Source organism: Emiliania huxleyi (genome assembly GCF_000372725.1).
Source record: "Emiliania huxleyi CCMP1516 chromosome Unknown EMIHUscaffold_196, whole genome shotgun sequence".
Lineage (NCBI taxonomy): Eukaryota > Haptophyta > Isochrysidales > Noelaerhabdaceae > Emiliania > Emiliania huxleyi.
The window spans coordinates 188035-211783 of NW_005200631.1; the positions used below are offsets into that span (position 1 = coordinate 188035).

The 23749-nt window shown below is 64.6% G+C and overlaps 6 protein-coding genes across 7 annotated transcripts; 5 read left to right on the top strand and 1 right to left on the bottom strand.

The window, feature by feature from the left end:
- Positions 1–2451: 2451 nt before the first annotated feature.
- EMIHUDRAFT_442730 (hypothetical protein) lies at positions 2452–3391 on the top strand. The gene is made up of 3 exons (XM_005782023.1): positions 2452–2603; positions 2682–2821; positions 2986–3391. Exons 1-3 carry the CDS (start codon positions 2488–2490, stop codon positions 3279–3281), a joined length of 552 nt encoding a protein of 183 aa, XP_005782080.1. The 5' UTR covers positions 2452–2487; the 3' UTR covers positions 3282–3391.
- Positions 3392–3898: 507 nt separating this feature from the next.
- Positions 3899–7338, top strand: EMIHUDRAFT_558383 (subtilisin-related vacuolar protease; the record flags this gene model as incomplete). Of its 2 annotated transcripts, XM_005782025.1 has the most annotated exons (10): positions 3996–4195; positions 4282–4600; positions 4697–5308; positions 5375–5857; positions 5941–6000; positions 6148–6244; positions 6290–6751; positions 6905–7015; positions 7140–7240; positions 7293–7338. In XM_005782025.1, the coding sequence occupies 9 exons, from the start codon at positions 4028–4030 to the stop codon at positions 7198–7200; spliced, it is 2373 nt and encodes a 790-aa protein (XP_005782082.1). The 2 variants fall into 2 exon arrangements, with proteins under 2 accessions (XP_005782081.1, XP_005782082.1); XM_005782024.1 differs by lacking the exons at positions 6148–6244; positions 6290–6751; positions 6905–7015; positions 7140–7240; positions 7293–7338 and having other exon boundaries at positions 3899–4195; positions 5941–6137.
- Positions 7339–13763: 6425 nt separating this feature from the next.
- EMIHUDRAFT_233742 (hypothetical protein) lies at positions 13764–17078 on the top strand (the record flags this gene model as incomplete). The annotated part of the gene is made up of 10 exons (XM_005782026.1): positions 13764–14783; positions 14912–15121; positions 15192–15368; positions 15497–15745; positions 15811–15888; positions 15962–15994; positions 16059–16118; positions 16190–16477; positions 16638–16724; positions 16881–17078. The coding sequence occupies 10 exons, from the start codon at positions 13764–13766 to the stop codon at positions 17076–17078; spliced, it is 2400 nt and encodes a 799-aa protein (XP_005782083.1).
- A 207-nt stretch (positions 17079–17285) lies between these two features.
- On the top strand, positions 17286–17902 carry EMIHUDRAFT_233743 (hypothetical protein; the record flags this gene model as incomplete). The annotated part of the gene is made up of 3 exons (XM_005782027.1): positions 17286–17339; positions 17404–17521; positions 17595–17902. The coding sequence occupies 3 exons, from the start codon at positions 17286–17288 to the stop codon at positions 17900–17902; spliced, it is 480 nt and encodes a 159-aa protein (XP_005782084.1).
- Positions 17903–20874: 2972 nt separating this feature from the next.
- On the bottom strand, positions 20875–21126 carry EMIHUDRAFT_48165 (hypothetical protein; the record flags this gene model as incomplete). The annotated part of the gene is made up of 1 exon (XM_005782028.1): positions 20875–21126. A coding segment is annotated over one exon (252 nt), but the record flags the coding sequence as incomplete, so codon positions are not given.
- A 783-nt stretch (positions 21127–21909) lies between these two features.
- EMIHUDRAFT_233747 (hypothetical protein) lies at positions 21910–22722 on the top strand (the record flags this gene model as incomplete). The annotated part of the gene is made up of 3 exons (XM_005782029.1): positions 21910–22369; positions 22439–22523; positions 22638–22722. 3 exons carry the CDS (start codon positions 21910–21912, stop codon positions 22720–22722), a joined length of 630 nt encoding a protein of 209 aa, XP_005782086.1.
- Positions 22723–23749: the final 1027 nt, after the last annotated feature.

Sequence of the window (23749 nt, forward strand, 5' to 3'; positions counted from 1 at the left end):
ACGCGCGGCCCAACAAAGGCCTCGACCTTCTTGGGCAGCAGCTGGTCCTGCTCCTCGCCGTGGCCCAAGCAGCCGTAGACACCACCGCCCCAGCTCCAGAGGGCGCCGTTGGCGGTGAGGGCGAGGCTGTGGTATCCTCCAGCCGACACAGCGACGACGTGCTGGCCAGCAAAGGCCTCTATCTTCTTCGGCAGCCGCCGGCTCTGCCGGTCGCCGTGGCCGAGCTGGGCATAGTATCCAAAGCCCCAGCTCCAGACGCTGCCGTCGGCGGTGAGGGCAAGGCTATGCCCGGCTCCAGCCGACACAGCGACAACGGGCTGGCCGACAAAGGCCTCGATCTTCGTGGGCAGCTGCTGGTTCTGCTGGTCGCCGTGGCCCAACTCGCCAACGCCTCCCTGGCCCCAGCTCCAGACGGCACCGTCAGCGGTGGCAGCGAGGCTGTGGTGCAGCCCAGCCGAGACAGCGACGACACGCCCTGCCAAGGCCTCGACTTTCTTCGGCAGCAGCTGGCTCTGCTCGTCGCCGTGGCCCAGCTGGCCAAAGCCTCCCATGCCCCAGCTCCAGACGGCACCGTCGGCGGCAAGGGCGAGGTTGTGCACGAGTCCAGACGTCACGCTCACGGCGCGCTCGCCGCCCAGCGGGGAAGGGAGGCGGGTCGGCGTCTTGAGCTGCGTCACGCCCTCGCCGTGACCGAGGAGGCCTTGCCGCCAATTCTCAGCCGTGCCGCACGATGAGAGCCGCCCCTCACCGTCGATGAAGAGGCTGTGCCGAGAGCCTCCCGCCGCCCTCGCCGGCAGGTTGGCCTCGCGCAGCAGCGCAGCGAAGCACAGCCACCGCACGGCGCAGCCCTCGCCCTCTGGCTGCGCCGGCAGCTCGAAGCCGCGCTCTTGCGCCCACAAGCGGATGGCCTCTACCGCGAGCGAGGCGTGGAAGAGAAGCGAGACGGCCGCGACGCGAGCGATGTCGACGGGGTCGCAGCGGGAGAGGGCGCGCACGAGGAGCTCCGTGGGGAGGTCGAGGAGGCGGGCGGGCGGCGGCGTCTCTGGCGGGGGAGCGGCGGTGGCGGGGGGGTTGAGGCGGCGCGAGCGGCGGCGCGGCGGGGTGGACATCGCGAGGAAAAGAATTTAAACAGACAACTCTCTCTCACAGCACACAGGCTCGACACAGGTGCGAACTGGCGCGTGCTAGTACTATCACCGGCACACCACCGGAGCCGCCTAAGCGACTCCGTTAAGAACGGCAATGCACTTAGCTCCGTGCACAATGCCGCTGTCCCCGCACGCTAGCTCGTTCACCGTCTGCCAGGCCGGGATCACATTGTGATCTGCCGAGGGTCAGAACACCGTTCGCACAGTCCCTCGAAATTCTCGAGGTTGATATCCTTTGGCCGCGTTGGGTAGCGACGATTGGTGTTGAGTGTGTGGTCGCAGCGTGTTGGCGCGCTTTACCCTGCCCCACGCCACCGCCGCCGACCGAGAGATGAGGACTTTGGGACGGCGGCAGACAAAGGTGAAAACATCGCGTCACACCGCTACCCAACGCGTCCAAAGGATATCAACCTCGAGAACCTCGAGAGATACTCGACCTCAACTACCACCAGCGCGGTAGGCTACGGTTAGGTTGGTAGTGGTACGGTGTGTATATCGCGCGCCTTGCGGGGGGGGCGCGGAAAAGAGGAACCTCTTAGCGCCATCGCCATGGTGCTGCAAGCAGCGCCGGGCGACGACGGCTTACCGCCTCCCAGTCCCCCTCGGCACACCCCCGCGCTGTGCTTAGTGTTTGACGACTCGAACCCGTGAAGCTTCCCCGTGCGCGGGTTACCCCGCACACGGGTCAGCCTGCCAGCCACGTATCCACGCAAGCGTGGTCCGCGCGCATGGCATACAGGCGTCCGCCAGACAGCGCAGAGGCTAGGCGACCGGGGAAGGACTAGCTCAAGGGCAACACAGCGTCACCAGCCGTTGGCGCGCAGGACGACTGTCTGCACGGCCCGCCGGTTGGGACGAGTGCGCGACGCGGTTGAACCGCTCAATATGGCCGGCAGCTCGCGCTGCCGGCGGGGTTGGTTGGGGAGAACCGGCACGGGGAAAGCCGGCCTTCCCGGAGGGGTCGCCCCCTCGAGGGGCCCCGAAGGGCCCCCCGGGGGGGCGGGGGCCCCCGCCCTGAGGGGCGGGGGCAGGTTGTTCGTCGCCTAGCGCGAGGGAGTCAACCCTTGTTGCCAAGTCGGCGAGCGTGTTTTGCATCGAGAGAGAGACCATAGCAGATGCGAGAGCGGCTTCGTCCGGATCGTCTCCGATCTCCCTCGCCTGTTCGCTCGGTACGTAATCGGACCATATCGCTCGAACTCTCGGGGGGCATAGAGCGGGAGATGGCAGCGGCGCGGGAGGCAGTAGCAGCGGCGGCGGAGCAGGCGCTAGTGGCAGCGGAAGCGCGGGTACCCGTGGATGTGAGGGCAGTGATGGCGGCAGCAACGGCGGCGACGGCAGCATGAATGCCCGTGCCGCTGGCAGCGGAGACGGTCAGGCGATGGCTTCCGCCACCGCCAAGGCCCCCGCCGCTCTCATCTCATGCGCCGGACCCTCGGCCGGTCGAGTGGAAAAAACGCGAGGACGACCGCTACAGAAAGGCGCGATTTGCGCGACGGCACGACCGACCCCGCTCCTCCCATCCACAGTCCACAGACGCGCTATGACAGGCGGCGTGCACGAGCATATGCGGGCGTGGGAGCCCGAGGAGGACTTAACGATCCTGCGACTGCTCGGTGAGTGTGCCCAAAGTGGTCTCGGCCCAAATTGGTCTCGCATCGCGGTCTCGCTACCAGGCGCGTGTGCCCCTCTCGCCTCCCGCAAGCACCGTCCGCGCCGCCGTCGCTGCTCTCAATGACATTTGGCAGCGTCGTCCCCACCGCTCGCTCCTCGCCGCCGCCTCACAAAAGGAGAGCAAGGCAGCTCGTACCTCTGGCCTGAGCGAGCCCTCGCTGCGCAGGCCGGACCGTCTCGTCCGTGCGCAACCGCTGGCAGCGGATCGAGAAGGGGCGCAAGCTGCGCGAGGCTGGGCATGCGTTCAAGAATCGGTGCCAGCGCTGCGGCGCCCCGAAGCGAGGGCACGTCTGCCTTGCAAAGCTTGACCAGCGAGCAAGCGCCGACGCGGTGGCGGCGGCGGGCCTCGGCCAGCCAACGCCCCCGCCGCCTTCTCAGCATCGCTCGCCCGCGCCCGCGCCTACGCCCGCGCCCGCGCCCCCTCCCTCTGCGTTCAAGGCCTTTATCTGCCACCGTGAGTGAGTCAAGTACGTCCTCTGAGATGGAGGTAGAGAACAGCAGCATGGAGTAGTGCGGAGTCGCATGGTACCTTTTGGGTAATCCGATAAAAAAAGAACAGCTCTGTACGGCTCCAGGGTAGGCTCCGCCTCACTGCATCTCTCTTCGTTGTGAGATGAGCCTGTTTGTGTCTGTGTGTCGCTCGTGCGTGTCGTCATCATCTGTCTAGCGTCCACCCATACCGCGTTGGTGTCCAGTCCGAGCCTGGCTGTTCTTCACCTTTCTACCTACCTACCTTCATGTCTCGAGGTTCTCGAGGTGGATATCCTTTGGCCGCGTTGGGTAGCGAGGATTGGTGTGACGCGATCCACGCAGGCGTGATTTCTGACGGCCGACCGTCAGTGCACGGAGTTGCCCCTTCTCCGACTGCCCCGGCTAGTTCCCGAGGTCGTCGGGTGTGACCTCTGCGTCCCCCGAGACCTAGCGCGGGTGGGTTGGAGGAGGGCTCCCCGCCTCGCTCGCCTCGCCTGCGCCTGCGCCTCGCCTCGCCTGCAGCCGCGCGCGCGCCACCACACAGGGATTCCAGTACACAGCCCCTAAAGCTCGGCGCCGGGCACCGAATCGGCCAGGCTCGCTTTATCATGTTGCACGGGGGAGCTCGCTTTACGCGTTTTGCTGGCTTGTTCCGACTGCTGCTTGTTTTTTCCCTACGTGATATCATCACCGCCAGCAAAACGCCTAAAGCGAACTCCCAGTCGGGCATAAGTGGTATGCTGCTGTTCACCACCACCCTCGTGCTCCTCCTCGCGGCCGCGACGGCCGCGCCGACGCGCCTCGGCATTGAGCGCAAGCGACGCCTCCAAGCAGCAGTCGATTCGTGCGGGAAGAACGGAGCCGCCGGCCTCCTCGTTCACGAGTCGGCGCGATTCACGACTCAGGTATCGCCGCCTGCTCAAACCCGCAACACTTCCCGCTTACCATCAAATATACCGATCCCGCACTCAGGATCGACCGCCCCCCGCAGGATTCGGGCGCGGCCTGCGTCGCCAAGCTCGTCAAGAAACTCGACCTGTATGGAGCGAACATCGTCCAGCGCCTGCCAATGGCCCGAATGGTCGCCATCGCTCCTGTCAACGCTTCCATCCTCGACAGCATTGTCCTCGATAGCGAGGTGGAGCTGGAGCCCAACTGCATCATCCAGCTCGACGACCTCCCTCCGGGGGCGCCAGTGCCAGCTCAAGCGTGGGGCATCGACCGCATCGACAGCCGCGATGGGACCGACGGCTTCTACGACGACTCCGGAGTCACCGGCTCTGGCTCCCTCGTCTACATCCTCGACACCGGCACGCCTAGCACCGCGCCCCTCGCGCCGCGCCCCTCGCACCGCGCCCCTCGCACCGCGCCCCTCGCACCGCGCCCCTCGTACCGCCGTGCGGCAGGCGTCCGCATCGGCCACGTCGACTTTGGCGGCCGCGCCTTGGCCGGCTGGTCCGCTGGCTGCCCGACGGGCAGCGAGAGCTCGTGCGGCAACGACGTGTCCGGCTACGTCTACCAGGGCGTGATTGACTCCAGCTCCTCTCGCTGCAACGGCCACGGCACCCACTGCGCCTCGACCGCCGGCGGCACCGTCTACGGCGTTGCAAGGGGCGCCACCATCATCACCGTCCAGGTGCTCTCGTGCGGCGGCTCCGGCTCCTACGCCGGCGTGATGGCGGGCATCGAGTGGGCGGTCGCCGACGCGCAGAGTCGCGACCTCCCGGCGGTCCTCTCGATGTCCCTCGGCGGGGGCGGGGCGAACCGGTACGACGCCGTCATCCAGGCGGCGATGGCGGCGGGAGTCCTCACGGTTGTCGCCGCAGGGAACAACAACGGCGACGCGTGCCAGAAGTCGCCCGCGTCAACCTTGGAGGCTATCACCGTCGGCTCGACCGATATCGACGATGGTCGCTCCTCCTTCTCCAACTACGGGCCTTGCATGGACATCTTTGCGCCGGGGCGCGATATCAAGGCGGCTTGGTCCGGCGCCGACGACGCCACGAGGACAATCTCGGGTGCGCTACACCCTTGCCCCCGACCCCAGCCTCCCGCCCCCGTCCATCCCTTTGGCCACGACGCAGGCACGTCCATGGCGACGCCGCACGCTGCTGGCGTGGCGGCGCAGATTCGGTCACTCCACCCGGCGCTCACCCCCGAGGAGGTGACGGACGCGATGCTCTGCATGTCCACCAAGGATGCAGTCACCCAGCCTCTGCCGGCGGACACCGCCAACAAGCTGCTCTACAACAAGTTTGATGCGGCCGACGTCGCCTCGTGCCTGACCACCGGCCCGCCCAGTCCGCCGTCGCCTCCGCCGTCGCCGGGCTCACCGCCGTCGCCGCCCGCGGCGTCGCCGCCTCCGCCGTCGCCGCCAGCAGCGTCGCCGCCTCCGCCGCCTCCGCCCAGCCCCTCGCCGCCGCCGCCCGGCCCGGGCCCACCACTCACGTGCACAACCTCGTGCAGCGTGCCGGAGTATCGCACGCTGATCGCGGTTGCGCCGTCCGAGTGCCCTCCTAACGGGATGAACTTCCTCCCGAACTGCGACTCGTGCGAGCTCACCTACGGCGCCCGCCCCCCCCGCTTCCTCGCCTGCTCGTCCCTCCCCCGTCGAGCGCGCTCACTCTGGCGCCGCTGTGCCCCCATGCAGGCGACGTTTGTGAGGGCGACCGTGGAGTGTGCGGCACCGACAATTCCCTCGACAACTGCGGTGCTATTCACACCTCCCATTCACACCTCCTACTATCCTCCACACTTGACAATTCCCTCGACAACTGCGGTGCCACAAGTCCTGCCCTCAATCAGACCGCCTACCCCAAGAACCCCGTCTCAACTCACCCGCCCTGACCGCTTGCAGGGGCCTACGACGTGTACCTCATCACCGGCAACTCCACCGTTTCGCCGCCATCTGCCGGGCCCGTGCCTCCGCCGCCTTCATCTGCCTCGCCGTCGCCGTCGCCGTCCGCCAGGCCCGTGCCGCCTCCTCCGTCGGCCTCGCCGTCGCCGTCCGCCCGGCCCGTGCCGCCTCCTCCGTCGGCCTCGCCGTCGCCGTCCGCCAGGCCCGTGCCGCCTCCTCCGTCGGCCTCGCCGTCGCCGTCCGCCAGGCCCGTGCCGCCTCCTCCGTCGGCCTCGCCGTCGCCGTCCGCCAGGCCCGTGCCGCCTCCTCCGTCGGCCTCGCCGTCGCCGTCCGCCAGGCCCGTGCCGCCTCCTCCGTCGGCCTCGCCGTCGCCGTCCGCCAGGCCCGTGCCGCCTCCTCCGTCGGCCTCGCCGTCGCCGTCCGCCCGGCCCGTGCCGCCTCCTCCGTCGGCCTCGCCTGAGCCAGAGCCGTCGCCTGAGCCCTCACCCTCGCCGGAGCCTTCGCCCTCGTCTTCGCCGCCGCCGCCGCCGCCTCCGTCGCCTTCGCCGCCGCCTCCGTCCGCCTCGCCATCCCCGTGCAAGCCTTGGTGCGCAAAGAATCCAAAGTGCGTGCAGCCCTCCTCTAACCCCCACTCTCCATTCTACGCACCTCACATGCACCTGCACCTATACCTGTGCATGTTGCATGTGCATGTGCATGCCAAATGCGCAGGGAAAGCACCCCTCACCCTCCACCCCTCCCGGCCCTCACTCTGCAGTTCGTGGGAGACGAAGTGCAATTGGCGGCTCAACTGTGCGGGCTGCCCAGAGTGCGACGCTGTGACGCCGCCGCCGCCCAATTGCAAACCTTGGTGCGCGAACAATGGAAAGTGCGTGCAGCCCTTCTCTGTCTCCCACACACTCTCCTACGCACCCACTCACCTCGCATGTGTACCCCCCACTCACCGGCCAAATATGCGCAAGCATTCCTCACCCCTCCCGGCCCCTGTGCAGTTCGTGGGCGACGAAGTGCAAATGGCAGCTCAACTGTGCGGGCTGCCCAGAGTGCAACTAGCGCCGGCATCTGCTCCTTTGACGTCGATGTCTACTACTATGTCTACTATGTCTACTATGTCTACTAAGTACTATGTCTACTATGTCTACTATGTCTACTATGTCTACTAGGATGTCTACTGCCTCGGGGTCGGAAACAAAGGACAGACGGAGATACGGCTTTACTGCAGCGCCACCAGTAGGCAGCGCAAATGCGCGTGCGTGTGCGCGTGCGCAGACACACTTCGCTTGATTTAGCGCTTGCAACGACGGAGTCGTCTCGGGGCGCTCTCCTCTAGCCCCACCGTGTCTCGCGCTCGTCGCCCAGGCTGCAGAACCGGCCCCAGAAGGCGCGACGATCCGGACGAGTGTTTGGCAGTCTAGTGTGCCTATACTGCTGCGCTGCACATCACTGCACTGTGTGTGAAGAGTAGTGTGGCCATTCGGGGATCTTAAATGAAAAGTAAGTATGTAACTGTAGAGAGGACTCGGTTTGGGAAGAACGCGAGATAAAAAGTTGATTTCCGGGCTGTCTCGGGCAAGTTCAAAATTTGATGATTTCATGACCTCGCCACCCTGGCTGCACTTTGACCTCAACCTCGCCATCTAGAAAACCCCGGCTCTATGAAATCATGGAGAATAGCATGATTTGCACATGATTTGTGATATAATGATGGGTCTGTTGATATCATGAGTAAGAATTCATGGTCGTGCTATCATACCCCCGAGCGTGAAAACTGAAATTAGACCGACCCGCGACCGCTGCAGTGGTGCAGTGATCATACATAGCGCAAACACACGTGTTCAGACGGAACAGGGGATCCCTCCCCACCTCACAACGTGATACACCCCATGCTGGGGAGGGGGAGCTAGCCGGCAGGAGGGGAGCCCCATAGCATTTAAGTTGTAGCACTAGCCCCCCTCCCACAGGCACGCATTACAGGAAATTGAATGCTTGCAGTGTGGGTCGGTAAACGCGCAAGGAAGCGCATCCCGAGAGATAAAGTATTTTTGTCTGCTACCTATGGCTGCCACCAGCGTGCAGGGCAAATGTGTACCTTTCTTGCCCTGCTTTCTTGGCCTGCTTTCTTCAAACGCCCACCCCTGCTCCCTTGGTCCTTTCTTTACCTTCGGCGCCACTATTCTTGTTTCTCCTGTGGAACGTAGGATCAACCGGTGCTCATCAACCTCCATGCCCTTGCACGTGCGAGTGGGCGCGTGCTTGTGGCGCATTCTAGTGATCCGGGACTAGGCGCTCCGTACCAGGGCCGGCCAAGGTCGGTGAAGAACAGCCAGGCTCGGACTGGACACCAACGCGGTATGGGTGGACGCTGGACAGGTGATGACGACACGCACGAGCGACACACAGACACAAAACAGGCTCACAAGACACACAGCCAGCTGGCTGCCACACACCCTGAGTCGGCCAGTCCCGTACCTAGTGTCGTGCGCGAAAAAGAAATCCTTTCCCCGTGAAGTGTGATGCGTGATAAACGTTCAGCGTGAGTGGCGACGCAAGCTTCCGGCCGGCCATATCCCCGCAAAACCTGAAGCTCAACCGGCCACGCGGTTCTCATTCGAATCACACCCGTGGTGTCTGTCGCAGGGCATGACCGACTTGAGCGACGACGCGTACGCGCCCGGCTTGAGCGAGCAAGAGCAGCGACAGCGAGCTGTCCAACCTCTCCGAGTCTCCGGCCCGCGGCTCTCTCTCGGGCGGTGGCGACGCGCGCTCCCTCTCGGAGGCAGAGGAGGGCTACGGACGGGCGGACTTCGGCGACTCCGGCGCCGCGCCAGGCCCCAACATCGACATGCAGTCGGTTCCTCCGGGTCAACGTGCTCGACCAGGTGCCCGCGTCCAACTCCGCGCTGCACGCGGCGGCCAAGGACGAGCACGTCAACGTGATCGGCACGCTGCTCTCTGCCCGCAGGTACTCTCCACGCGGGCATCGGCCCCGATACCCACACGCCCCGAGTGAGGAGAGTAGGCACGCGCGACGTTGGGGACGCTTGTACACTACCTTCGGTGCGAGTTCACACCATAGGCGCGCCGATTGCCAACGTCGCACGTAGAGTCATGATTTGCCTCTCCACTAGCCGTAGCAGCCTGTCTGTCTGGGTGGAGAGGGCTGTAGGCGCGCGACGTTGGGGACGACTGTACACTACCTTCGGTGCGAGTCAACACCATAGGCGCGCCGATTGCCAACGCCGCATGTAGAGTCATGATAGACGCTTTGCCTCTCCAGACTAGTCGTAGCACTAGCAGCCTGTCTGAAGTCGCGGCGCCGGTGCCCTCGCATGTGCTCTGCTGTACTAGCCATGTTCGTTGCGCCCGCGTGTACAGTAGAAGCGCGCGCAGCTATACACATTTTTGCCGTAGTAACCGGCACAAAATATCGCTCCGGGCTCCGAGCGGCGAGCGTGATTTCTTTGTGTTAAATCGCAAGTGTGATTTCAAGAGCGTGATCTTTGTGTGAAATCGCAAGGTGTGATTTCAAGAGCGTGAAAATGACGTGCCGACCTTTAAGATATCATGCCTCCATAATATCATGGCGAAAACCATGATATGATGCAAGCGGGGAAATCCTGATGTATGAATATCTCCGCGTAATCCGTAAAACGGTTAAGCCGCACATATTCCCCTCTCTATATAGGGACTATAGCGCTCTATCTCCCCGTATCTCTCCCCGCATTTGTCCGTATCTCCCCGTATCTCCCCGTATCTCTCGAGCGTATCCCCCGATATCCCCCCGTAATCTCGTCATCATCTTCCGGTATCTCCCAGTATCCCGCAGTATCGGCCGCGGTATCCCGCGGTACGGTATCCCGCCATATACCTCGCCGCGGAGATACCGTGAAAAAATCGTCCAGACCAGGGATCAATTTAGAGCCGTAGCCCAACCCCGCCGCGACCCACAACCCACACAAGCAAGGACATCGCATAAGTCGCGGAGCTTGTGGGTTGTAGACTTACCGGATAACGCGTACGTCCAGTAGGATATAAAGTACACATAGGAAGCAGGGTTGGGACGGACGGGGTGTGGTGGGTAGAGATGTGGGCTCGAGGGTGCGGGTGAGTAGGGGAGGACGCTCAAAGGCAATTCCCGCCGAGTCGTCGCCCCAGTCATGATGGCGACGGCGCCAGGGTAGGCTCGAGGCCGCTCTGCCCGAGCCCTGCCCAAGTGGCACCATACCAGTTGCTACCGTACATCTCTAGCGAACATGTCGTGCCCGGAATGGCGGGCACGATGGCGGTGAAGGGAGCGCCTCCCGCCAACAGCATTATCCCGCGGCAAGACAACTGCCATCGCACCACCTCTGGCCTCTGACCCGCGGTGACGTCGATGCCGTACATCTTGGCCTCTGTGGACGCCGGAAGGGCGGTTTGTGGTTCGTGGGGCGTCCGGAGCTCTGACGGCGTGCCCAGGGTGCCGAGTTTGATGGTGAAGGCAATCGTGGACGCTACCTTCTCGCCCGGCAGCAGTGGCGGGATTGGCGGCGGAAACGGCGGCGGTGATGGCGGCGACGACGGCGGCGGCGGCGGCGGCGATGGCGGCGGCGGCGAGAGCGGCGGCGACGGGGAGAGCGGCGGCAGGCCCGAGGGTGGCGGTGGGGACGGTGGTGGCGGGAGCGGAGGTGGGGGCGGGGGCGGAGAGGGAGGCGAGCACGGCAACTCGGCAAGCCGGCGAGGAGCGACACGCAGCGCAGCCTCCAGGTCGCTGGCAGAAGCCTCTGCAGCGACTCCCCCCTCGGCGGACAGGAGTGTGCCGTCCGGAGGCGAGCTCTCGACGGCATCGAAGCGTGAGAAAGCGAAACGGGTAGAGTGCCGCGACGCCACCTCGTACATGGCTGCCATCCCCTCGATCGCGCCCTCCGCCATCGCATCTGTCACAAAGTGGCCCGACGGCGGGTAGTCGTCCACCTTGCCAAACCGCGGTTGTGTCGACGAGAAGGACTGGCCGATGATGCCATGCGGCAGCTGGCGCTCTGCCACGTCGCCACGGCCGCGGAAACTCAGGTCAAGCCGGTGGGCTGGCCCCTTCATGTGCCCATACACAAAGTTGCCCTGGACCTTGACCAACCACTGGCCAAAGGTGAACGTTCCGGTAGAGAAGCCGAGCCTGACCTTGAGGTCCTCGCATGAGCGAGTGTCGCCCATGCCGAGGACAAACTTCCCCTTGGCGCCGCAGGTCCCGTTGATGACCCGCCACCCAGTGTTGAACTCATTGAGCTCTGAGGCCCAGAACGAGGCGGTGGCGTGCTTCCGCTTGGCACCGCCGACACGCGCGACCACGTGCACCTCGGTGATGAAGGAGCCGTCAACAACAAGGTGTTGAGCAGGCATTTTGAAGGTGGCGTCCTCTGTCTTGACATTGACTGAGAGGCCGGGCACCGAGAAGAAGGTATAGAACCTCCCGTTGCGTCCTCTGAAGTCTGCCCGGCCTCCATGTGCGAAGTGTAGGTGCGGGTCCTTGGTGGCGAAGCCGCACTGCGCCCCGGCGTTGCGCACACAATTGAGGAGCCAGAAGATGAGGGGTAGTCCTGCTGACGCAGGTCGCGCCTCGATCGCCATCCCTGCTTTGTTTGAGATGCTCAGGGGAGGCGGCAACCAGAGCGCGGCGACCAATGCGGAACTACTTGCTCGCCTGCCGGTAGCAATTTTTGGGGCATTTCGCGGGTTGCTTATACTTCCTTTTCATTCATCGTAATTGGGCGGATCTTCAGCGCTGGCTGCGATGCTCTCTTTCTCAGAGGCTCTCATCTCACGCCGCGGTCCCAGCTTGCGTGTCTCGCCAGACCGGCGTGCAGCGAGGCGCGGGAGAGGTTGGGGAATTGATTGGGTGGGAGATTTCTGGATGGAGCGACCCGCTTGCGGTCGGTTGCGCGCGCACTCCCCACAAGTGTTGTGAGGGGTGGTTGCGTCGCATCTGTGAGTCAGTGTGTGCGCGTGTGTGCGGCCGCAGCAGGGAGGGAGGGAGGGGGGGGAAGCACCGCGGGTCACACTCACTCCCTACATACAAGGCCCCCACCCATGGCCTCGAGGTGCGTGGCGGCCACCCGCGGTGTTCGACACACTTGTGCCGCCACGCACCTCGAGTTCGGGGGCGTTACCACCCCAGTGTGGTGTATGGAACGAACGACGAAGCGGCGGTACAGGCCCCGACATTACGGGGCTCGGCTTCTTACAGAGCCCGCTCTGAGCGGCCGCACACTGCTCGGTACCCCCCCTGCACAACTAAGCGCATGGCCGACCCCCCCCCCAAGCAGCAGCGCTCTGCTGCTGGGGGGGTCGGGACCCCCCCCCCCAGCAGGAGCGCTCTGCCTGTGGGGGGTGCTGGCATCTCTGTACAGACAGCAGCTGTAAAGTAGCATGCGTTCCAGTGGCGAGAATTTATGGTCGGCATCAAAATCAGTGGTCTCACCGGCGGGCCCTCCTACTGCCAACCGGGAGGTGCGGGGCACGCCAGCCTCTCTTCTACGCCTCTCGTGCCTCGCGGCGCCTCTGCTTCAAGGGGGGAAGATACGGCTCTCGCAGCCCATCATACGCCGTGGCACAGCGGGGAGCACAGCGGGCTGTACAAGATATTGTTCCCATCTTCGCATGCTCGTCGTTGGTGATATCCGCGCGAGGTCATACGCCACAAGCCAGCAATCACTCGATGATGAGACTACACTGATGTATAGGCGCGTGTGGTATTACAAGATAGACTCACATGGTCACAAGTGTTTGTAAAAAACGCCAGCACTCGACACGACGAAGGTGTATTGGGCTCGAAGGCGCGGTGAACACAACCGCCTCGAGCGTACCGCTCAAACACGAGCCGAGGGTGGAGGGGGGGGCGGCGGCGAAGAGGCGGGAGAGCTGGTCCAGTGCGCTCTGCTGCTGGGGGGGTCCGGACCCCCCCCCCAGCAGCAGCGCTCTGCTGCTGGGGGGGTCAGACCCCCCCCCCTAGCAGCAGGGATGAGCTTAGTTGTGCAGGGGGGGTACCGAGCAGTGTGCGGCCGCTCTCTTGCATGGACGTCGTCTAGCCGGGGCACCCGTTTCGAGAACAGCGCCGCAAGCGTCAACAGATGGAGCGACTCCAGCGAGAGCTCGAAAGGTCGCCCCGACGACTTCACGAGCAGTTCACGAGTTGCAGTCGCGGCGCAAGAAGCGGCCGCGCGAGGATGGCGCGCAGCAAGGAGCAAGTTTTTTGAATCCCACGAGTCCACACATGTCTCATGTGCCGACATGGGTCTCAATGAGCGAGGAGCTCTCTCTCACACACAAGACACACTCTAATGTATGTATGTAGGAAGGTGAAGAACAGCCAGGCTCGGACTGGACACCAACGCGGTATGGGTGGACGCTGGACAGGATATGTATGATGACGACACTCGACACGCACACTCTAGTGGGCAGTCGGAGAAGGGGCAACTCCGTGCACTGACGGTCGGCCGTCAGAAATCACGCCTCCGTGGCTCGGGTTACACCAATCCTCGCTACCCAACGCGGCCAAAGGATATCCACCTCGAGAACCTCGAGAGTGAGGGTGTCACCGAGGCCGCGAGGAGTCCAACCCCAGTCGGCCGAATCGTGCATGGATGATCCCATGTTCGGCCAACCGCCAGGTCTACGACTTTCTCGAGGGCCGAAGCACGGCCGGACGGCGCTACCAGCGCGTCACCGTAGTCCTCATCGGACTGAACGTGCTCACGTTCGTTCTCTCGACCGTCTTCCACCCGAAGTACAACCCTGACGGCCCGTACCAGCTCTGCGCGGCGGACCGCTGTCGAGGCCTCGACCGGTGGTTCTTTGGCAACGACGACGACAACGGCCTCCTCGGCACCTCCGTGTTTGAGATCCTGACCGTCGCAGTCTTCACCGTCGACTACTTTGCGCGGCTGGCCACTGCGCCGGAGGCCGACGCCGCCTACGCCGGCGCGTGCGGTCGCCTCCGCTTCGCCGTCTCCTTCTACGCTCTTGTCGACCTCGTCTCGACTCTGCCCTTCTACCTCGACTTCTTCATCGAGGGGAACCTGCCCGCCTCGCAGGCGATCCGGATGCTGCGCCTCGCGCGCATGATGAGGCTGGAGGGGCGGTACGTCGAGTCCTTCACGCTGCTCGACGAGCTTCACGAGGAGCTCTCCCGCGGCGGGCTACTGCGGACGGCCGCCTTTGTGGGGACGGTCATCTGGACCATCTGCTCGTCCCTCTACTACCTCGCCGAGCGGCGCAACCCGAAGATGATCTACTGCGCCGCCTGCCCCGACGTCGACACTGGCGCGTGCTCCTTCGACGAGTGGGGGCTGGTGGACTGCTCCGAGGCCGGCTGCGCGGCCAAGGAAGGGGATGAGGGCGGACCGCCCTGTTCGAGCCTGTTCGAGTCGATCCCGTCCGCCCTCTTCCTCACCCTCCTCAACCTCTTCGGCGAGTTCCCGCTCGTACAGCAGCACTCGCCCGCCGGCAAGCTCCTCGCCACGCTCGTCGCCCTCGTCGCCGTAGCCTTCTTCGCGATCCCCGCCTCTATCGTCGGCAACGGCTTCCAGGTGGTGCTCGAGAAGCGGAAGGCAGCGGACGGCGAGACGGGCGTCCGTGCGAGCATCGACAACCTGACGCACCTCGTCAGCGAGGCGCCTTGCTAGCTGCAGCTAGTTTGCAGCTGGAGGTAGCGGTCCACACACGGCCTGACTTCGACGAGGCGGAGGGGGCCTCGCTGCACTGTGGCCAGCACGAGGTGGCTGCCCCCTAGGCGGAGAACGAGCGCGCCTCGGTGCGGCACTTGGAGAGCAGGCACCTCGTCACGGAGCGCGATCGCTTCCTCGACGAGCGGCACCTGCACATGGACGTGCATGCGCCGCCGCCTCGCGCAGAGGTGGGCGTGGCGCGCGCCTTCGCGGCGCAGCTCGGCGAGGCGCTGCCGCTGCTCTCGGTGGCGGGCTTCGGCGCGCTTCTCGTCTGGGTCGCCTTCGCCACGGGGATGCACTGTGAGGGTGCTTCGGGGCCTCTTCATGAAGCCGTGCTGTGGCTAGGTCGCCTTCGCCACGGGGATGTACTTTGCGGAGCGCGGCTCGCTGGACGCGGAGATGGCCGGCAGCTACAAGACCATCCCCGACGCGATGTGGCTCACGCTGCTCAACCTGTCGGGCGAATCGCCGCTCTGCCACTACTCGACCGCCGGCAAGCTCCTCGCCGCCCTCATGGCGATCGTCGCGACGGGGCTCTTCGGCATCGAGATCGGCCTCGCCGGCCTGACCCGCGAGTGATGAACCACCCACCCTCTACCCCCCACTCCTCAGGCATCCCGATCGGCCTCGTTGGCGCCTCCTTCGAGCAGCTCGTCGAGGGGCGCACCAAGGACGCGAGTGCGGCGGCGGCCGACGCGACACCGCTCGACGCGCCGCCGCCGCTCTACGCCGCCATCCACGCCGCCCTCTCGAGCGGCGCGGCGCTGCGAGTCATCTTTGGCGTCATCTTTCTCTCGGTCGGCCTCGCCATCCTCGAGACGCTGCCGGAGTACGAGTGCGACGGCGCGGCGGCGGCGACGACGGAGTGCTCGCTCTTTGCGGCGGCCGAGTGGGCTTCGGTCCTGCCACCGTCAAGTGCCTGCCGCCGTGAACAGCGTCTCCTCACGCCTCTGGCTGTGAACAGGTCCTGCTCTTCACCGTCGAGTACCTGCTGCGGCTGCTCAGTGCTCCCGCCGACCCCGACCTCGGCGGCGGCGGCCGGGTGCGTCTCCGCCTCTCTCTCTCCCCCATCGCCTCGGGCGCCGGAGGGAATGATCGATCCACTGCTTGGCCAGGCGCGGCTCCGCTTCGTCTTCTCCTTCTACTCGGTGGTCGGCCTCCTCGTAGTCGCCCCCCAAGATGCCGAATGACCGTCGATTGCTTCATGAACAGGCGGTCGATCTCCTCGCCGTGATCCCCTTCTACATCGCGCAGGCGGCGCCGGGCGGCTGGGTGGACGAGCAGCGCGCGGCCCTCGCCCCGACCTCGAGGAATCTCGGCTCATCTCGGCTCCTCTCGCACAGGTGGACGAGCACGACGCCTACTTCCGGATGCTGCGGCTGCTGCGGCTGCTCAAGCTCGACAAGTACGTGCCCTCGATCACCCTCATCGACGACGTGGTCCGGCTCAAGCGGCAGCCCCTCCTGCTCGCCGCCGGCGCCTCCCTCGCGCTGTGGCTGCTCTTTTCGTCGCTGCTCTGGCTGTGCGAGCACGCCGACACGGCGAACGAGCTCGACGACCCCCTACCCTCGTACGGCTGCATCGAGGATTGCACGATGGCGGACCGGCTCGATTGGGGCGGCGGCGTTTCTGTCCTCCCCGAGAACAGCCGAGAGGACCCGACTTCTCCCGGAGTGTAGGTTCGGCTCGTGGGGCGGCGCATCCTTCTACACCCTCATCCACCTCACTGGCCGACTACCCTTGACCCACCACTCTGCCGCGAGCGGCGTCGCCTCACGCTTCCGTCTCTAGACAGGCGACTACCCGATCGTGACTTACTCCGCCGCCGGCCGCGTCACCTGCTTCCTCATGGTCGTGGCCGCCGTCGGAGTCGTGTCGGTGCCGTCGGGCCTCATCGCCTCGGGGTTCCAGCAGGCCGGCTCCTCCTTAGCCATACCTCGGCTTTACATCACGGCCGCCCCTCGGCCGCCCCTCGGCCGCCCCTCGGCCGCACCTCGTCCGCACCTCGGATAGGTGGTCGACGAGCGGCACGAGACGGGCGAGTCGGGCGACGGCTACTTTGAGACGGCGTACGCGGCCTTGGAGGGCTTGCCGCCGCCGCGCTCTCGCTGGGGGCCAAAGGTGGACGCGCTGCAGGAGCAGGTCAACACTTTCCTCAACGGAGACGGCTCGTTGCGTCGCAGCGCAGCGTCGGGCGCCTTCCGCAGCGGTATCCTCGTCCTGCACCCCTGACGCTCCCTGACTCTCGGCTGACTCTCGGCTGCCTCGAGGCGGCAGGCATCCTCGTCCTCATCCTAGCGAACCTCGTTGCCGTCGCCGCCGAGACTGTCCCGCAGGCCGTCCCTCCGCCGCGATCAGCCCCCCCGAGAGTGGGTGGCGGGCGGGGGCGGGAAGGTGGAGGGAGGGAAGAGAAGGGCGCGAGTCGCCCTCCCCGTCCTCATGTCCCGCCAGGTTGACCGGTGGGTCGGCAACGAGCCGCACAACTTCTTCGACGTACCGCCCTCTCGCGCGTCGCCTGCTGCGAGCCGCGCTTGCTCACACGCCTGCTTGTGAGCAGGTGCTGGAGGCCGTCTCGTGCTTCGTCTTCTCGGGCGAGTATTGCGCGCGCATCTTCTCGGCCGCCAAGGACAAGCGCCACCTCTACTCGCCCGTCTACTACGCGACGACCTTCTTTGGTGCATGCTCGCCGTCTCGCCGTGCCCACCGCGGCAGCATCTCTGCCTCACCTCGGCCCCGTCTCGGCTGCAGGAATCGTCGACCTGCTCTCCTTCTTGCCGTGGTACGTGCAGCAGGCGAGCCTCGCGCTGGGGCTCGCCGGCAGCTCGTCGGACGCGGCGGCCGTCTTCCGCATCTTCCGTCTCTTCCGCGTCCTGCAGCTCGAGCGCTTCCTCACCGCCTTCACGCTGCTCGACAACGTGCTGCGCGCGTCGGCAGACGTGCTGGTGGCCACCGGCCTGATGGCGCTCATCATCTGGGTGGGAGGGGCAGCCCTCTTCTTCCTCTTCGAGCAGCACAACCCAAACTACCGCGAGTGCGACGGCACCTCGCTGCGCTAAGTGCTGCTCCCAGGGAGGGGGGCCGCCTCCTCACGCCTCCGCCTGCGAACAGGCCTCTCGCCGGCCGAGTGCTTCTCCTTCCCCTCGACCACCGCGTGCAACACGGCGCACCCGGGCAGCTGCTCGCAAGAGACGTTTGCGCACATGCCCGACGCGCTTTACATGACGGCCATATTCCTCTGCGGCGAGTGGGGCGTGTGCGACTTCACGCTCGGAGGCAGGGCGGTCGCCGCGTTCATGTGCATCGCCGGCATCGCCATCGCCGCCATCCCAATCGGCTCACTCTTCGAGGCATTCGGCGCCGTCATCGGGCTTTCGGAGGAGGGGGACGGGTGAGTGGTGCAGGCGCGTGACGCCATGCCCATGGAGAGGGGGGTCACGCGTTACGTACGTTGTCGTGTGTTAATGTCAGATTCCGCAATGTCTCATAGCCCAGCTATAACTCACAGCTCCTCATTGTCTGCGCTTTTTTCGCACAACACTGGTCCCGAGAACTAATTATCGTGATCGGTCTCTGATCGAGACTCTGTGATCGAGACTGAGGTTTTCTTCAAGTCTCGTTTCGCGAGGCGGAGAACTCCTCCCTGCCTTCGGGCCTTCTCGCCTTCGGGCACCACGCACTCTCACACGCCAATACACGCGCGGCCGGCGCCCCTCATGCCCTTCTCCACGCACACCGCGTGAAAACTGCGCGTACGTCCCCGCGCGCACGCAAACACACGCGTAGCGCCCAGAAGCCTGTGTCATGTGCGTCTGCCCTGTGCTGGCGCCCCATGGCCGTCCCGCGCCGCCCGCACCAGCCACGCGCCCCTCGCACCACCAGAGCAAGCCGCATATCCACTCACGCCGCGACGCGCGCCGCAGCACACCTCACCAGCACTACCTCGCCTTTTTGCGCCCTGTGCAGGCTCTGCACACTGCTTCTGGCATCTCACAAGCGGCTGTACCAGGACGCGCCGCGAGTACGACGCAGATTCCGCACCACGCAAGGCGCGCACGCACGCACGCTCCCACACGCGCGCTCATCCGCTCAGTCTTCTGCACAGCCTGTCAGCCTGCCTGCACACACAGCATACAGCACCATCAGCCCGCGTGCTCCGCACTGCGCCCCTGCCGCCTCGCGCCTGTCTGCACTGCACGAGGCGCGCGCGTGGCACGCTGCGCGCACGCACGCCCGCACGAGCGCGCGCGCGCGCTCAACCGCTCTCTGCTGCACAGACCGCCAGCCTGCTCGCACACACAGCATACAGCACCATGGGCACGCATACGCCTAACGACGCAGCCCGCACCCCACAACAATAGCCTGCCTCACGCCTCACCACGCCGTCCCGCGCTCACACCGCCAGCAGCCCGATCAGAGAAACTGCAGCGCGCGCCTCTGCCCACGCCTGCAGTTTCTCTGCATTCTGAGACCTTCTCAACCCACCCCGCAGCCGCGCCTCCCCGGGCACACTCACACCGCAGCAATGAAGATGTGAGTCGAAGTATGGGATATCGACCGAGCCCGCGCCTGCCGCACGCAGTTCTTTTTACTGCCAAAGCATAAAAAGAAAAACACGATGGCTAAAATTTCTTTCCTCCTGTTAAAGCTTAAACCGCTATGTGCATAGTGCAACAATACGGTAAGCTCGTGCGCATGTACTGCGAGATAGCTAGCCCACAAAATCTTGTCAAAACAAAACACTCGAGAGGAATTGTTAAAAAAGAACACCCTTAAAAACGTCAAACGAAAAATGGCGTAGACTCGCCGTAGTGTGTGTAGCACCGCTGCCAATGTCTGCCGGGGCGTCACACTGACAGCGAGAAGGAACTCACCAGTCCGATAAGGATCAACTGGAAAGCTGAACCCTGGGCTTAGACAGAACGGGCGTGGCAGGCTCCAGGGGAGACCACGCTCTACCCGGGGCGCTAAGGAGGGAAATCGAAGCTGTCGGGCGTCCAGCGAAAAAACTCGCGAGGACACACCGACAATCCCCCCTCCCCGAGGACCGAACCTAGGCACGTAGAGCACGGGTCATCTCGGAGAGAGAAAGGGGGGGGAAGAGGGGGGGGATAAGGGAGCCGAGATACGCGGGAGTACCCTGGGAGTGAGAGCTCTCATTCATGGTCGTGAGACCAGGGGAAGCCACCATGGGGAACGGGCACCCAAGGCACTAACTTCATCACTCATTCACCCCGCGCGATCTAGCAAACCCTGGTGCAGTCGGTCTTCGGATCAGCGGCCAGTTTCCCATTAGGGCAGGGAACCCCCGGCGACGCAAGTGTGGCCTACGGTAGCCACAGCTAGTACGCGATTCAGGGGCTGGGGGGAGTGGGGCGCCCGCGCCAAGGGGGAGAGAATGGAGGGGGGAGAATATGCGTGCTCGTTTTTCTTCTAGCAATTTTTTTTCTGTGATCGAGACTGCCGCGTACCCAGAACCTCACATCACGCTGTCGACGGTGTCGCTGGGTGCTGGCGTGGATGCAACGCTCTCTGGCGGATGCAGCTGGAATTCGCGGGCAATTGCGATGGCCCGCTCCTTGCTGATCTCACGGCCACGAGATGGAAACCATTGGTTGAACCATGGGAACCATCGTCGCTGACAACGGATGCAAATAGCTGCCACGAGAATCGGCACCAACAAGATTAGTATGATTGCTAACAAAGAGTAGCTTATACTAACAATTATAAGCAAGGAGAACAGCAGCAGCAGGAAAGCGAGCAGCGCGAGTAGGATGCGATCGATCGATCGTGCGGCAATGGGACACATGGCTTGGGAGATAGATTTCTCACCCCATGCCTTGCTGAACCATTTGCCGAACTCCTCGAAGCCCTTTACGCATTGCTGAACCAAACTAGGTATGACCCAGAGCGGCAAGTACCTAATTTGGCGCACTGATTGGCCTCCGTTGCTCCAGCGCACTGCAGTCCCGGACTGCAATGGTAGCTTGAAGTAGCTTGAATTGCAATGGTAGCAGCACAGCTCATGCGTGCCGTCGGCCCAAGTGATTGCGAACGGCCCCTTCTTGTCCCCGCGCACCCATTCGCCCGTATAAGTAGTGCCATTAGAAGACGTTTTCTTGCCGTGGCCATGCCGCAAGCCGTCCTCAAAAAACCCATCAAAAAAAATCCGGCCTTTCTTGTCGCGTTCGAGGCCGTGGCCGTGACGTTTGCCGTCGACGAAACCGCCCTCGTACACATCGCCGTCCGGATAACGGAGGACGCCATGGCCGTCGTACTCGCCCGAACTGTTGCGCTCACCGGTATACTGTGACTCCGTCTGGACACCCTCACCCACGCAGTAAGTTGCCGTTGCAATCTTGTGGATGTATTGATCGAGCATCTTGAGCACTGCTGGCCGATCAGCCTTGCCGGTAAGGTCGATGCACCCCTCGACCTCGCTCTCACCCTCAGCTGCCTCCGCCAACGCCTCGGATGCCCTCCTCTCTGCCTCAGCCTCAAACTGCTGCTGTGCCGCGGGCGGGTAGGTGGTGATGTCCGCAACGGGCAAGGGCTTTGAGGGCTGCCGGCATGGACCAGACTGGCTCTGCTTGTGCCACCGGGCCCACTCTGCGGCCCCCTTTCGCCTCAAGTAAATCGGTCCCCTGTCGCGAGGCAGCAGCCAGAGGCCAAAGTCCGATCGAGCTCGGCCGAAGGGCTGCGGCTGCTTGCATGTCTGCGTTGCAGCACAAGTTGGCATTACTCCCATTCATTGCAGAGAAGCACCTGTTGTATCTGATCACCGACCCATCCACGTTACCTGATCCATGTCCACCACTGACGCCCAGCAGCTCCGCGGTGAGCGCAATCCTCACCATCTCGTCCCTCACTCGACGAATTCTTTTTTCGGGGAAGGAGGAAAAGCCCCTAACAACCCCGGCTCGGTTCCGCGCCTGACACCTGCCCCTGCCACAAGCCCTCTGCGAGTAGAAAATTCTTTTTCTCTCCAGACGCAAGAAAAACGCGGCGAATCGTGCTTGGCACCAAATCGCGCCAGCTAGAGCTCTACTACAGTTGTAGCGCGTCTATGTCCGACCATTCCAAAGAGCCTCCTCCCGCCACTGCCATCCGACGCCACCCGCTGGCCGAGCTCACCGAGAGCGAGCTTGTAGCGGACGATGAGCCAAAGCTCTTCCGCGGCGTCGCCGACGGGTGGCGAGCCGCGTCACGTTGGGGCAGCCCTTCGCTGCTAGCCGAGCACTACGGCCATCTCGAGTTTGAGGTCGCCGCTGGCACGCACACGAGGCTCGCCGACTTCCTCGCTGAAACTGCGCAGGACGGCGGTCGCTACCTCGTCGAGACTGCGTTCAACGGAGAGAAAGCCGTCCTACTCAGTGACTACACCCGGCCTCCCGGCTTTGCGGACGCGCTCGACGAGATCCCCGGCACGATCAGCCGGCCACACTGGTTCGTCGGCGGACCCAGGACGGGCAGCAAGCTCCACGATGACACACGCATGACCTGCGGCTGGAGCGTCTGCCTTTTCGGTCCACAACCGCAACAGCTGCGAGTGATGCACCGCTCTGCACAGACGGCCTGAGGCGGTATGGCAATAGGCTGCAAGCGCTGGCTGCTGCTGCCTCCCGACACCGACGTGCACGGGCTGGGTCTCGCGCCGTACAGCCACGGCGTCGACAGCTGGTTCGAAGCCCACCTCGCGCCTCTCCGAGCAGCCGCCGCAGAGGGAAGGCGGGGCGGGGCGAGAGGTCCTTCCAGCCGTGAAGGGCGCCTCTTCACGGCGTGTGCTGCGAGCAGGCTGCGCGTCCGCGAGTGCCTCCAGCGGGCCGGCGAGCTCGTCTACGTGCCTGCGGGCTGGCACCACGCCGTCCTCAACGTGTGATCTCGCCACCAGATCAGCCGAGATGTGCCGCGAGATGTGCCGAGATGTACGCGAGGTGTAGGCCCACGCCGTCCGTAACCGACCTCTCCTGCGCCCTCTCCCGTCCAGCTTCGCCCATCCTTACCTCGCCTTGTCTCGCCTCGCAGGTCGAGCTCTCCTGCGCCATCTCTCACGGCCTCATCACGCCAGCCACCCTGCCGACCGCCTGGGCGCACCTGCGCACCCGGTGGCCCGGCTTCGCGCTCTCGCTGCGCGAGCTGCTGCAGCAGGTGCGAACCCAGCCGAGATGAGCCGAGATCAGCCGAGACCAGCCGAGACCAGCCGAGATCAGCCGAGATCCACATATGAGCCGCTGGAACAGGCACGGCCCGCGCTGGCGGAGTCGCTGCCGCCAATCCTCGACGGTTCGAAACCATCTACGCTTCGACCCGGAGCCGTTGGCGGGTGTGATGCTTCCTCGCTTCTGCGAGGAGCGTCTCTTCACGCCAGCTCTGGTGAACAGGCGAGAGGGAGCGGCTTCCTATGGCGTGGCGTGACGTGCCGCTTTCATCTCCACGGCAGGGCGGCGAGGGCGGCGGAGGCGGCGGAGGCGAGGGCCACTGCACGGCGCTCTTTGTGCACGCGGCGTGGCTGCGAGCGCTGCTTCGCGCCAAGCCAGCCGCGGCGTCGGTGATGTGCGGTGTGGCGGACGTGGAGGGCCCTGCGGACAGCGTCTCTTCCCACCGTCCAGCTGTGCACAGGTCATGTGCGGCCGGGCGAGCGTCGAGGCGTTGTGGAGGTTCCACGGCCTGCTCGACGCTCTTGCCGCCGCGGCGTGCAGCCGGGACGCGCTCGTGTGTATCGTCGAGGCGGAGGAGGTGGAGGTGGAGGGAGAGGCGGAGGAGAAGGACAGGAAGGGCAGGGAGGGGACGGCGGAAATGGCGGAGGAGTCTCCGCCGGGGCGCGAGCAGCTGTCCTCGCTGCAGCTGTCCTCGCTGCTTGGCGAGCACGGCGTGTGCGTCGCGTGCGTGGTCCGCGAGGGGGGGGA